Source organism: Polypterus senegalus, chromosome 13 (genome assembly GCF_016835505.1).
Source record: "Polypterus senegalus isolate Bchr_013 chromosome 13, ASM1683550v1, whole genome shotgun sequence".
NCBI lineage: Eukaryota > Metazoa > Chordata > Cladistia > Polypteriformes > Polypteridae > Polypterus > Polypterus senegalus.
In genome coordinates, this window is record NC_053166.1 from 88,557,487 (window position 1) to 88,572,982 (window position 15,496).

At 41.9% G+C, this 15,496-nt stretch overlaps 1 protein-coding gene across 1 annotated transcript in view; it reads left to right on the plus strand.

The window, feature by feature from the left end:
• The window catches only part of pold1 (polymerase (DNA directed), delta 1, catalytic subunit), a 131,420-nt gene extending 128,843 nt beyond the window's left edge, over positions 1-2,577 (plus strand). The window contains exon 27 of the mRNA XM_039774275.1: positions 2,294-2,577. Within this exon, the coding sequence (XP_039630209.1) occupies positions 2,294-2,390 (97 nt within the window). The 3' untranslated portion in view covers positions 2,391-2,577. The remainder of the gene's footprint in view (positions 1-2,293) is intronic.
• The last annotated feature ends 12,919 nt before the right edge of the window (positions 2,578-15,496 follow it).

Consider the following 15,496-nt stretch of genomic DNA (forward strand, 5'->3'; position numbering starts at 1 on the left):
TTATCTTGTGCAGCAGTATAGTACAGCACTGTCCTTTCTGTCACTGGATTGTCTTTTTTTTTTCACTTCTGTGGTCCCACTTTCTTGTGAACTTAAAACCCAAAGTTGCGCTTTGTTCTCTGTAATAATGGCACAAATGTGAAGCATGTGATACATTTATTATGATGACAGAAGGTGAGAGCATAATTCAGAATAAGTCTTGCCACAGCCTTTGATGGTGAAATGGAGTATTGACAGACATTTCTGTAATGCATTGTAACAATAATGTGGTTGTCCAACTCTGACCCCAAGGCTATTTCTTTGAAAGTAGTCTGCTGCACTTTGGCAGTCGAATGAGTCTGCTCACCCATTTCTAATGCCATGTTATTCTTTATCTGGTCTAGGACATCTGTTTTGGACATTTGTGCTGATATAGATGTATGGTCCTTTTCCATTTGTCAGTTTACAGATGCATCTGAAGAAAGTACACCCTGCAGAGACTTGCTAAAGTGTCTGCAATATGCCTTGCATTTCCTAATATATGAAAGTTTATTTTCCTCTGTGCTTAAATTGCATTTAACTGCAATTAAGTACAAACATAGCCTGCTGGCACGGTATGGTTAGTGTTGATACTCCAGTGTTCTCAGTCCTGCGTGTGAACCCCATTTGGTCTCGGTCTGTGTACGGTTTACACATTCTTTGTATATCAATATACTGATACCTTGCTGGTTCTTGGCTTTTTCCTTGCATCCAGTGTGGTTAGTTTCATACAGTGGGCCCCCTCTTTTACTGGAAATGTTTGCAGCTGCTTAGGTATCTAAGGTATACTGCTCAGCATACGTTAAATTTTTAAAAAGGAAAAAATGTCAATTTATTATAGTAGTCTTTTAACGATCCTTGATAAATGGCATGACTTAGGCAGAGGTGAGGAGAAATGCCTGTCTTATATAAAACTCTTTTTAAATCTGTGATTGCAATTAAATTTGGACTACTAATTTTAGATAGTATATTTGAAGAGTCTACATAATAATGGAGTTGGGTAGATATTTGTATTAACACTACTTACAATGTGCAGAGTAGATGATAAATTAAGTGACACAGAAATAAAGATATTGTAATATCAAAATGGTACTAGGTAACTGTTTTAAAATTATTAGAATGATATTCTCTGTTATAAAAATACCTATTGTCGGAGGTGGCTGGGGTGGCAACCCGGCCGGGATGCCTAGAAAGACTGGAGGAGGGCTTACGCCTTCCCCAGACCAATATGGGGTCGACCGCCCTGGTTCCTTTGGGGGCCACAGGTACAGAGCTTAGAAGCTCAACCTTGTAGGGTCCCTCGGTCACCGCCAGGGGGTGCCCCCGTGTCTTTGGAGCCCTGGAAGAAGAATGGGGACACTCAGTGCTTCCGGGAATACAGCCGGCACTTCCGCCACACTGGGGCGAGTCGGTGGAAGATTGCTGGAATCCACCTAGAGCACATCCGGGTGTTATTAAAGGGGCCGCCTCCTTTCAAACGAAAGCTGGAGTGGACTAGAGCTCAAGAAGAGAGAAGGAGGCGGTCTGAAGCAAGGCACGGTGGACTGTGTGGCGGGGACTTTGGGGTTGTGTGAGCACTATTGTAAATATGTAGTGTGATAATAAACGTGTGGGGTGATACGGACGTGTCTGCCTGTCTGTGTCCGGGCCAGTCTCCACACTATATAAATCCACTTTAATAACAAAAGATTTGCCTTTCTGCCTGCCTTATTACATATTTTAGCATAAAGCAAAGAGCATTTAATTTCCATTCTAGTCCCTCGCTTTTCTAATTTGCCTACTGAGTAATAAATGCAGAGGAGTCCTTGTACAGAATAGCACCTGCCTGGCAAACACAATAGGCTCTCTATGTCTTTGTTGTAAATCTTTGGGAGTAGATCCATGCTCTGTCTAAGGTGTGGCTCTACATTTTTTTTTTTAAGTTTTATTAAAGGAACCACTAAGCTAAAATTTCAATTACATTGTATCCAGTCATATCTGTGAATAAAATAAGTACACATTAGGCACTCAATGTGTTATGAGCCCCACTATTGATAGTAACCTCTCCAAAATGTGTATTTGTCTACAGTTCAGCTCTTTTTATGTATGTTGTTGAAAACTTAGCTGACTTTCTCCTTTACTGCATGTTATTTTTATTCTGGCACTTGAGCCACTAAGGTCACTGTTTGTTTCTGAGTTGAGTTTATCTGAATTGTAGAACCATATTGTAAAGATAGACTTCCCACTAGTCTGAGTTTATATTTACTAATTCAGTTTTGTGTTTCTTTCCTTTCAGCCGGGACTGTCCTATCTTCTATATGAGGAAAAAAGTACAGAAAGACCTGGATGACCAGGAGAGACTGATGCAAAGATTTGGCCTGCCAAACTGGTGAACAAGATGGTGCTTTAGGCAGATTGTCCCTTTCTTGTGTGCTTGATGCGTTGTGCAAGAATCCTTTTGTAAATTTGTTTATACTTATATTTTTATAGGTAGAAATAATTTTCTTTAATTTCCTTGGTTTCTGCTAACTGTATGCATAAACTTCTGGATCCAGTGTCAATAAAATATTTTGCAAAAAACATTGTTTTTTTTTTTTTTTTGGTGATTTTTTTTTTTAATTGACTGTCCTTGTGCAGTCTTTTAGTACAGGTGTCTGGTACTCATTGTAACCATCTTTTATTGCTCTTTTGCCAAGTGAAGTGTAAACAAAGAACCAGTTTGTTTCTTCTGTTGTTAGCTTAAAGAGCTAATATATCAAGGGTCCCCAAAATGACAGAGCTCAGCAGGGAAGAACCCCTTTAGGTGTTCCAGTTTGTCGTAGCGTATCAGTAACGAATTTTGCAAAGCCTTTTCAACTGTTGCAAGAATCTGGAATGTCCGTGCAGCAACGCAATGACTGCAAAGTAGTAAGCAACCTGAACATTTGCTGTGTTGAAACTTTGTAACCAATAAAAGGAAGTGAAAGGAATGAACTGCTTAGCCAACAATTTCAAATGACTTGTCTACTCTGAAGCTAAGACTCCTGTAAATGTAAGGAATTCTTTAGACGTCTGTGGTTGTTCATAAACATATACACTCAGTAATGTGCCACTTAAGAATTTACGTCGTTATTTTGTATTTCATGTGAATAGTTAGCCATGTCAGGCCTGGAACTTCAAGAGAATAATGTTTAGGTATTGTTGAAATTCCCCTTATCTTCATTTCCCCAAATGAAAGTTTCTGATTCAATACTGCTTTGGAAATTGTCTTTTTTTGTGAGGTTTTTAGTACTCCTTGCAGGGCAAAACCGTCTCCAAGGATCCACTTGTTTTGTCATTCTTTTCACATCTGCAGTGGTTTGCATTATTTTTCTTAGCTTGCTTTGCCATTTTTCATAGCAGGTTAATTGTAATTCCTCAGTGGGCACTTGCAATTCTAATGCTTGTTGGTAAAATCCCCATTCTAAAGTGGGGTGTATGTGGTTTTTGTGAATTTTGTTCTCTACATTGCAAAAAATAAAAGAAAACACGGGCATCATGGGTACCAGCTCTACATCTGCCATCTTTAAAGTGTTATAAGCTGCTCTCCCATTTGTAAAGTTATCTATTTGCACTTGTTCAATGTTAACTGTTTATTCTGGATTGATTTTGTTTTCTGACAGTCCTCTTCCAGAGCCTTTTACAGTGCAACAGGAGAGAGAGATTTAAAAGAAGCAAATGGACGGTGGGCTGACACAGTGGTAAGCAGCACTGCCTCAAGGCTCCATTTTTTTCTTGGTTCGAGTCACACTTTTGGTTTCTGTGTGAGGGTTTACATATGTCTACAGTTAGGACAGTTGGATTGCTTCTTGACATGGTTGTGCTGGGAATTGAGTCCTGTCTGCATGTGCAACAGTATGTTTGAGGATATTGTTTTATTTGCATTAGTCAGTGTCAGGAAGCACTGACTAACACTTTTTAACAATAGTAGCTGAATTGCTTGGAATTAAGTTGAGATATTTTTGGTAGTAACTGCTATGTTTGATATGTAAATATTGAGTTGTTTATGTTTTAGCATGTGTGCCGTTTGAGGGAGAAGTGCCCCATTCAGGGCTAGTTTTCTTTAAGCTTGATGCTGCTGCAACCTTAAACTGAATTAATTAAGCTTTATAATGGTGAATATTTACATATTTCATTTGTTAACATACATTGGTGTTTTATGTATCCCACTGTGTAACCCCTGAGCAAAGATACCTACTGTTCCAGTAGAATCTTCGAGTGTATTGACAAAACCATAAGAACTATTTATCCTTCACAAGAAAGACAAATTAACCTTATAAATAAAATTATTTGATTGAATGACCAGTAGAAAGTGTGTTTGGATTGGATGGAAAATTGTTTTATGCTGTATGTATCCTAATATCAAACTGAAACATTCAGGTTTTTATGCATTTGTCAGGAAGACAGCCTTCCCAGCATGGCTTCTGTTTTGTATTGGACTACATCGACTTCTCAGCCTTCGTAAACCACTTCACACTAGATAAAGATGCAGCTACTGATTTGCCAAAAAGGTCCACTCTCAGCAAATTCACTGGGATATCAATGTACCCTAATCTCCTTTTGGTCCTGTTTATTAATATTTTCTCTTAGTTAAGCCATTCTGAAAGTGTGGTTTGAGATGGGGGCTGCAAAGAAATGCCACGAGTTACTGGTTCCTGTTTTTTGATACTGGGTCCCACTCATTTATAGTCTGCATTCAAACTCTTAATCTTACCAGCACTTCCAGAAATCATTTGCTTACTTTTGCTTTCATTTAATTAAAGTAAAACCCTGGAATGATCTGTTTCTTAACCTTTTACTTAATTTGATTCCTTTTTTCAGTGACAGTTAGGTTTTCTTGTGGGAAACTACTTTTACAACAAAATAAGTGATAAATCATTGCATTATCGGCCACTCCTACAAATGTTATAAAACTGAAGGTTCGCCAGTGAATCGTTATTGTTGAATTAAAAGTTTAGGATTAACGGTGGCTTTGTGCTAGAACCGGAGTGGTTTATTTGCAACCATGTTCAATGTTTCAGCTCAATTCCTTCCAATCGGAGCTCCACTTTTTCCTGTTTATGTGCATTTTAGCAGACTTGCAGCACTTATGGGTGCATGAGCTCACGTGTTAAAATTTTGCTGCACTGTTTTTGTTTGACTCTAAACTGCAGTGACATCTACAAATGAAGCAAATGATGGAAGAAGAAGTGATTCAATGAAAAATAGTTGAAATTGAACTCGGCACATTGTATGTAATACGCTACTGCTGTCCGTTTCTCTGCCAAGGATTTTAAATCACCTGTAGCTCACAAACCGTTTGACCTATTGACCTGACATTTGGTACATATATACTATGTGACTTCTACAGTCTACTTTTGGGGTGATGATTTTTATTCATCTTTATTTTTAGTTTATTTTATTGTAGAATCAACTCTCGCCAGCAGGGCAGCCGTGTGGTACATGTGTATGGGCGCCGTTCTCATCTCTACCGCCTTCGCTGTCACTTTCCCTACCTCTTCATATCTTGAATCATTCTTGAGGAAGATTGATGACTTAAGTGCCAGCTTACGTGAAAAATTAAGGAAAACGTACTAAGCAAATGCAACACAAACACCGATTTAATCACTTTTATAGTGAAAGGATGCCGATGAAAGAAGATTTGAAATGGGCCACTAGAGTGGAGAAAAGAAGAGCTGCTCAGGAAGCAGCTAGCGTATCAACCTCTGAGCAAACAAATGCTAAATGTACAGAGAAAGAAAGAGCATGAAAACTATGAATGCTCAAGTCATGTGTATTCGTGCAGTGTGCCATTACTGGTTATGAGATAATACATGACTGCAATGATAAGTAAGCAGTTAATTCCCATAAGTGTAGCATCTTATATTAATCATGATGACCTGCTACTGAGAGACTGCAGTTAGCACAGTGGTTACGTCCAGTTGTCACAAGAATGGAATTTGTCTTTACTTTCAATGGTATTGGCTGGAAGAATCAAAAGAAAACTAAAGGCCAATCCATTGTCCACAACCAAATCAGAAACTAAAGTCCTCGATTAGGTTTCATGCTTCAAGGAGCAGGTGACTATATCTCCTTCTGACTGTAGCAAGAGAGAAACCAGTCCTTGCCTAATGACCACTAACAGGGACCACCGAGTGAATGTTGCGACCACTAATAATCACTTTACGATCCTCCTTAAAAAGAAAAGTCCATTTCAGGATCATGCCAGGGTTTGGACCTTGTCCCACTAGCATGAGGACCACAGAATAATCACCTCTGGATTAGGTGCCTGGCCCAATGCCAATTAACAAACCCACCAGCATTTAAGGACATGGGAGGAAAGTGCAAACACCACACAGGTGACTGGGCATGTAATGATCTATGCGCCAACAGTGCTAACCATAACCATAATCAATGAGATAAGAATTTTGGCTTAGTAGTCAATGTGCACATAGTATGTCATTAAAACCGTGCCAGTCACTGGACAAGTACTAAGTACACTCACTGACATTTAAGAGCCAAAGTTCACTTTCTGTGGTGGTTTTTAACCCTTAAACCTCCCCCCAACCCCCCAAAAAATGCTTTTTACCTTTTATGTCCAACATAAGCTCAACTTGGAGTTGACTAATGTTGGAGTCCATGGCCACTCTCATGAATGGTCCTTGAGGAATCTTCTGGATTGCCTCTTTTTGATTGTTTATTAGTTACAAGGTTCATGATACTGTTAGCAGCAGGTTCACATCATTTTTATCTTTTTTAAATTTGTCTTTACTCTGACGTGTATGGGGGAAATGTGTTGTGGGAGCTGGGATGTCACATTGCCTGGGAACTGCATGTGGAGAACTGGGCTGCGTGATGTTGATGTTGCGTAAAACGTGTATTGACTTGACCACTCACGCATTTCAGCTGACCACATATGACTAATAAAGCATCAGGGCTCTTCTGCTTTTTCAAAATGAGAGATTGGGTGGGATGTTTACTCAACGCTACTATTGGTCAGTGTTCTGGTGGGTGACCAAGGGCCACTGTATCAGGCATGCTGTCCTCATGTTGGAGAGGCTGAAGACCTTATCTTTTTGTTTGGTAAAACCCCTTGCCAACATGCTTGAACTGAGCCAAATTTGGACCTATGGATTTGAAGACCCTGAAATAAGAGTAGAAAAATAAGATCATGTGTAAGAAGTGGTGGCATCCCTGTGCCCCATCCCTCAGGGACTTTGTGCAGCAGGCTTTACTGGTACTGTATATACCTGAGTGAGATCCAATGCCTGCCCCGTTATTAAGTAAATCAACCCCCCCCCTCCCCCCCTGTGGATTGAGTATCTGCTCGCCTGCTGCTCTTGAGCACAGCATGCAGTCTGCTTTGTTGCTGAACACAGGCCATTTTATCTCTGCTTATCTAACAAGGAAGACTACATTGTGACAGGCGTGTAGGTCTGGTAGTGCTGTCCAATCTTCTTCACACCGAGTCACTCTGCATTACAGTTTGTTTCTCAACATCAGGAACAGGATATTGCATTCGACCAGGACTTGAGCCGCAGTGCTGCTGATAAGCCTAATGCTGAAAGATGGTGTGAAGTAATGAACGGGCAACTGTCTGCCCGGAACTATGTTGGTAGTGGGGTGGAGTTTGGAGGCACATCAGCATAGACACATCTGTGAGGAATCTGTGCCCCCCTTGGCTTGCGCCACAATACCGACTTAGTCTTTCTGGGTACTTTCGATGGCATACTGATTTTACTGTGTTGAAGACTAAACTAAAACTCCAGTTTTCATTCATAGTGACAGTCTGCCGTATGGAGGTGTGATATGGAAATGTATGCTATCTGCTTCTGGCATCTCCTGTTTTTATAAAGTAAATCAAATTTATAACTGATCTGATTAATAAAATGTGGGACACAAAATCAGTGCTGTAGCCTCACAGCTCTGCAGTCCCATTAGTTCTTTGTGTTCTCCCTTTGTCTCCGTAGGTTTTTTCTCCCACATCCTAAACGTCTGCCTTTTACGTCAGCTTGAGACTGTAAATAGACCTGCTATGAGTGAGAGTAGGCGTGTGCCCTCAAGCAGACCGGCACCTGCAGCTGCTTCAACTTCCTGCAGCCTCGTACTGAATTATGTGACCAGACAAATCTAAAAATGGCACCATTCATGCACTTTTCTAAATGTGTTTTAGCAGGACTCTGTCACTGAGAACCTGCTATGGAAGCAACAGGTTTAGATGGAAGGCCTGATGGTGCATCCACAGGGATAATTTGAAGTGTGCAGTAGGATGGCACCAGAGTTCACAGATGAATGGCTTAACACTCAAATGGAGTGGCCTTCAGAAGACTGGCAAGCATTCTGGTGTGGTGGTTAGGGCTTTGGACTTCAGATCCTAAAGTTGTATGATGATGAGCAAATCACTTCACTTGTCTGTACACAAGCTGGAAAAACAAAAGAAATGTTAACAGTTGTGTTTCAAATGGTGTGAATGGCCTTAGATAAAGGTGTAAGCCAAAAAAAAATAAACGTAAGATGGTCCTCTTTGACAAAACAGCAGAATCAATGCTTTATTGGGATGTGAGGAGCTATATAATTACATAAAATGTTTAGAAAATTTTCTCCTGTAATGTTAATCCAAATCCTGTTTTTTGGCCTTCCAGTTCCTATTAACGTAAGACAAGCTGTAAAAGAGCCAAAGCCTCTCAAACCTGTTTAATCCAATGCAGGGTCCTGGGGCTGGAGGGTGTAAAGTAGGGTCCAGACCTAGAGAAGGTGCTAGTCCGTTGCAGGTCATTTGCACTCGGCCACTTTGGATTTGCCATTTAGCCAAAACTGCACGCCTTTAAGGCGTGTCAAAGAAATCCCCACAACAACACAGGGAGAACATGCAAATAGTAAAATAACATTCTCTAAACAGCATAGTCATTGATAGTATAGTTCTCTACTTGTCTTGCACTTGTCCTGTGTTTATATATAAGCGGTCCTGGAAAACATTTTTTCATACCACTGTATGCTGAAATATGGTGTATGGATAGCATGACATTAAAACCACTGGAATTGTTTTCCAATTAAGGATGCCAGAGACTAGTCTTCCCTGTTACACACATTATTAGGTGGGCTATCAGTCTAAAGCTGCTCAGCAAACCCGAAGGTTTAAAGAGCCTGGAAATGAGGCAGGAGCCAACTCTACAAGGATGTCAGCCAATCATACAGCCCACCTACACTCACACAGTGACAGCTCATAATCATCACTTAACCTGCACATCTTTGAGAGAAGGAAGGTCTACACTAATATGGGGAGAACATGTACGCCCTGCTGGCATGCAATCCATGAGTAAGACAGGCTTACCAAAGTTCAAGTTTTGTGCCATGGAAATGGGGAAACTTCACCCGTTTAACGGCTGTACTCGGGTCCTAATCCTGGTGGTTCGTTGTGTGGTGGGTGCGGCAATGCACTTTATCAATGCATGCTCCCAACCGCCCCACGTAGAATGCAGGGAAGCACCAGCACCATGATCAGTGAGTATATTTACCTTATCTTGAAATGTCTGCCTCCTTTGCCTGAACAAAGCATGGTTTACAACACTAACTACAATATTTTATGCAATGAAAAATGACTGAATGTACCATAAAGACAGTCTGTACAGCACTGAATGGAAAAATGCTAATAGGAAGTTCTGTGTGGAACGAGATATCGTATCACACAACCAGAGCTATGGGTGCAGTTTATAGTAACATACTTATAAGTTCAGATTTTTTGTAATTCTTGTGTGGGTTAGAGGGGTGATGGTGGTGTTTTTATTTGATATGATATTTATTGATAATCTTTAAGATCTATCCATCCATCCACTCTCTTCAACTGTGTTGACATACATGCCCCACATGGTATTGGCAACCTTGAGAACTGCAATAAGTCAGCCTGTCGTCCTAACCAAGTGTTATGGGAGTCTTAGCCTGCCAGGTTCGCTCCCATTTTACATTATGAACTCCTGACCAAAAGAGTCACTAAATACCAGATGCTCCATCTGCTGGGCCAGTGGTGTGTGCGCTGTTACACACATTATTAGGTGGGCTATCAAAACAAAGTTGCTAAGAAAACCTGAAAGTTTAAAATGCCTTTAGTCAGAGAATATTGCCTTTTGGCTGCTGCCCTGCTGATGAAGTCGGCCTTTTACTATTTAACATGCAAAAAGTCACATTTCAGATTCTCATGGAGTGCCTCCTCTTCATTTAAGGCACAGCCTAAAGAGCGACCGTGTGGCGGAGGTGGTCAACACCTTTGAGTCCAGTGATCCTAAACATTCTTCTTAATCTCATTCAGGCTCCTACTACCATGAGACCCAGTCCTTTATGGGACGCCACGCACAAGCATGCCTGCTAGGGCCATGTAACCTAAAACACATTTCTTTGAAGTAGAGGCAGTATCTAAGGTGGGTTTTGAACCCTGGGCTCTGGAGCTATGCAGCAGCAACACTAACCACTGGCCTTTACAAAATGTTGTCACCTTACCCTTGTGTGCAGCAGACAGCATTATATCAGATTTTTTCCTTTAAGAAGTCATTGCATTTAGTCATCCCTCGGCTGGCTAATAAGAGGCCACCACGAGATCTGCAGCAGTCTGAGGGCCGATTAGTCATGTCTTGTATCAACTGCCCACTTCTAGAATGTCTGGAAAAAGGTAGGTGGGGATTTGAATCTCATTTGATTTATGAAAAAATAGCATGTATGTCATTGTTCACAGCCAGCAGTGTCCGAGGTTCCACCTCTGATACCATCTGAAGACTGTGAGGCACTGGCCTGCGCGGAGTGTGGTACCATGCTTTACCCACTGGCATACAGGGCCCCATCTTTCCATGACACCTCTTTGAATGTGAAAATGGATGGATTCTATTTTTTATGGGTCTTTTGTTTTTTTATCACCATTCCCATGAGTTGATTTCTCAGTCACTGCCCATCCTGCCTCATAAGCCCAGTCGGAATGCGTTCAGCATTGAGGTGGAAGTGGAGGGCTGAGGAGTCAGTCATGGCATGATGAGCAGTCTGAATATCCGCTAATGCTCTCCCCGTCATTCCATTTGAACCACACCAGACGCCCCAGCTGACCCGCGACTCCGACATTGCTGCTTGCAGCCGAGGGTCTCTGCATTTTATTCAACATTTCAATGATTTCAGTCACTTGTCCCTTCTGAATTGCAGTATTTTGGCTGGGCACTGGCAGGGGCTAGGTGTCTTTTTATTTTTAAACTTTTTTAACAAGAAAAAACTTGTTGCTTATATATATTTTTTTACAGCTTCTTTCAACAAGTTAATTGCAACCCTCCACTGCAAAGCTGACCACTAAGCCAAGGCGAGATGAGCGCAACTGAGAGGAAGGCGCGTTCACAATCAGATCTTCGATCTTCTCTCTTGTATTCTACCATTGGCTGCAGTGAGTCACATGTAATAGTTTGGCATGCATTATACTTTCTTTGAAAGGTGCTATATTATTTCAACACTTCAAATTTTAAACTACTAAAATGTTATTGTGTTTCTCGATGTTCTGTATTCTATAGCTGGCCACCTGCTGAACTGCTGGACTTTCAACTCTTTCTATCTCCTTGAAATGGGGGTACATTAAGTAAAAAGTCACTATATACAGCAAAGAGCCTTAGCTGAGCATATACTGTACCCACTAGTGTCCAGGGCCAATCGTGTGCCATTGCTCAGCTGCACCATCATTTAAATTGTTGTCTCAAAATGCTAAAGAAAAAGCTGCATCTCCATCCATTTTCTGAAATCAGGTTCTGTAATATGGACCATCAGAAACATACTCTGGCACCAAACTGGGAGCTGCCAGCCCCAGGCACGCTGACACACTTGGTAAAATGAAGAGCAGTGAATATCGCAAGCCGTGTAACTCCAGTTGTGCCACCATGCTGCTGTCAATATGTGCATTTAAATAGCAACCAGTAGTTGAAGTAGAAATAAAGAAGAGGTGATCTTCGAGGTGCTTCTGTGCTGCAGACAAATTATAGATGGATGGATTACATTCTACTAGCAGACCTTGAAAATATGCAGGCTACATACAGCCACCATGGTGCATAAAGTTACAATGCGATAGGGCCAGGGTGGAAGAGGCTTGGCTTCATAAGTGTGGTTTTAAAAGTACAGAGGGGCTTTGAGAAGTGCCATTTGACTACAAACACTTGTCAATATCTATGGAAAAGATCCAAACGGAAAGATCTAGAAATGTCGGTATACTCTACTTCAAGCACTGATAGTGACCCCAGCCTCCCAGCCTGGACTTTAGTGGCCAAAGGGATGGGCAGCCTGACTGCAGATCCAGCAGTCTTTCCACATCCACCATGAAACCCCAAGCATGTCAGTTTATGCGCCTGTGGGCAGACTGTGTGAAATGAGTGAGGCCCACTCTAAACTGACATTTGCAAGTGGACATGTTCTTGGTCTTGTTTGTTTTTGCTGATGCTTGTATATAATTGCATCATAGCTGTGTTAACATGCTGAATGAAACTTCAGATTAGATGCTCTTACTTTGTTCATCATGAAGACTTTTGAGAGGCTGGACTTAAAATAGGTCTGAATGCTGGTTTCAGAACATCTCAAACCTCTGCAGTTTGCCTGGATTGGTGCCAAGGCTTCTCTGATCCACACACTCCACAGAGCCTAAACACACTTGGACAAAGCTGGCACCACAGTCAAGATAAAGCTGATTTTTTTCAACACCTTTAACACCATTCTGCCTCAATGACTTAGGAAAAACGCTCAAGGCTTTGCATCTTGATACCCCAGCAGTTTTCTGGATCAGGGAGAACCTGACCAGCAGAGAGCAGTTTGTAAGGTGGAGGGACTGTGTGTCAGAAATGGTGTGTAATACTGGAGCACTTCAGGGCACTGTCCTGTCCCCCTTCCTGTTCACCCTCTCCTAAACAGACTTCCAGTACAATACCAGTGCTTTCCATCTACAGAAATTCTCAGATGACTCCTCCATCATAGGCTGCATTAATGATGGAGAAGAATCTGAGTACAGGAAGCTTGTGGAGGACTGTCTTATGGTACAGGGAGAACGAGCTCAACAAGAGCTGGTGGTGGACTTCTGGTGTGCCTCTCAGACCAGTCATCATTCGGTTGGGGGACATGGAAGTGGCGCAGAGCTACAAGCAGATAAGCAGCAAACTGAACTGGTCTGACAACACAGTGGCACAGTCCAAGAAGCAGAGCAGAATGGACTTCTCAAGTTGACTCGGATCTTTTGTTGTATGCAGGAAGCTGCTGGAAATGTTCTGCTAGTCCATAGTAGCCAGTGTGTTGATCCACACTGTGGTCTCCTGAGTGAAGCAACTTGATGTGCAATAATTGAACAAACTTACCAAGTAAACCTACTCCATCATAACGCTAACACTGGACACCCTGGAAGCTGTGGTGGAAAAGAAAATGGAAGCAAAATTGGATGCCATCATGAAAATCCCCTCCAGGAAGCGCTGTTTGGAGCACTTTTAGCCGCAGGCTTGTTCCTCCACTGTGCACTAAGAAGTGCCTCCGGGGGTCTTTTCTGTCCACTGCTATCAGTCAAGTGAATGCTTCCTACTACACCCCAAACCAAATGCTTATACTCCTTAATTTGATGTTTCTACATGATACTCTTTTATTATTTATTAATGTATCTGTGTATTCAATGATTGTATTTGTCCTGTGAGTCTGTATCTTTGTTTTTTCGTGTTTCTGCTGCTGTATGAATTTATCCTCAGGATTACTAACGTTTATGTGTTATTATCTAATGTTCTGAAACTGCATAAACAGGGTGGGATGCCAGTCTATTACAATCTATAAGTGAGCACGTGAGATTGACTGAGCTCTGGCCATCCCATTCAGGGTGGGTTTCTGTTTTGTGCCCACTGCTACTAAACTAGACTGAAGTTTGGAAGGCTTTCGAGCCTTAAGTCCCTGATCTTTTCATCTATTTAAATCCCCCCAAGCCCCCCCCCGTCCCTCATTATTACTGTATATGTGAATATCAATGTCGTAGAGAACCCCCTCCAGTTTATAGGTTGACACTCATAAAGGGGGCCTGTAGCCCCTGCTACAGTCAAAACTGGTTTAAGTGAGTTTGAAAATGACTTTAGGGAAGTGTCCATATAAATGGGTGTTAATTGGTGGACTGGCTTGCTGTCACGGATTGGCTCCTGCTTAGCACCTGATGCTGCCAGGATTGGCTGGTGCACCTTTACCCTTACAGACAAAAAAAGTGTGCGTGTAAAACTCTGACAGGCTTAGGGACATGTTTACTGTGCACTTGTGCTTGGCATCTCTTATCCTTACCACTATTTTAAAAATTAATAGTGCTAAGAAACTCTTTCTGAAGAATTAACACGTTTTGAAAAGGGTTAAGTAAAGTCACTTAATGCTTAACGTCCACGGCGGATGGGAGAGGTCAGTCCATCACGGGCTCAATTTAGAACGGCCAGTTCACTTCTCACCCACGTACAGAAGGGGCAGCAGCGACCCCCAAGGGGAGGCCATTATTCATCAAACCTTGGGATGACCACATCCTGTCCTCTCCGGTGCATGGCCACTTCTGGACAATAAAAAAAAAAGTCCTTATAGTTCAGTAGCAGGACTGCTTTTAGTCATTCAATGAAAGCGAGTGACATTTACTCCCTGGGAGTGTCCAGAAAGCAAAGGAGGCCGAGTCTTGGGGGGCTTCTACCTTTGCTCGCCGGCCTCTGGCTTCGGTGTTCTTTCTGCGCGGACCCAAGGGGTCGAGCTGCCATTTAGATCCTTCTCAGCCAAAGAGTTAAGAATTTGCAAATGGCCTGAACTATTCATATCAGATGTTGACTTGTTTTTGCAGCTACTGATGTATCTTTATTCTTTATCGCTCTGAGAAAATGCGTCTCTCTCTCTTTCTTTTTATATATAGAATGAGTTGAAGTAGTGCTGCGTCAGCATGTATCTGCATGAACTAAAAAAAAATGAAAAAGTGTCAGTTCTTTGCTGACATCTAAAACAAAACAACATGCACGACTTTTCGACGCTCCTAATTGATTTCATTCTTACCTATCAGAATCTTGTGAGCGCAAGAACCAACCCAGGATGGGAGGACAACTTAGCTGTTTTAATTTTACATTAGTGCGTAGGCCCACAAATATTATTCATTCAGTGTATATGTTATATAGCGCCTCGCACACGGACCATTTAATTAACAGGAAGAATCGCCTGGTGCCCTCTCATACTAACCGATTTTTTTGCAGGTGATCGGTACAGTGATTGGCGCATCGATAACATTTTAAATATCTCCAGTCCGGGGTGCTGGGTGTGAGTCCAGGATGGGAGGGTTGGAGCAGTAATTTCACCCCTCAGTCCTTACTGTTCCTGGCATTAGCGGTTACGCAACGCAGGGGATTTTCTTACCGAGAATGAAGGGGGGTGGGGTTGGAGGGGGGACCGGCTAGGCGCCACCCATCCTGAAGGATAGTCTATAAAAACGCGATCCGACTATCCGCAAAGTGCATTTGGGGTCAAA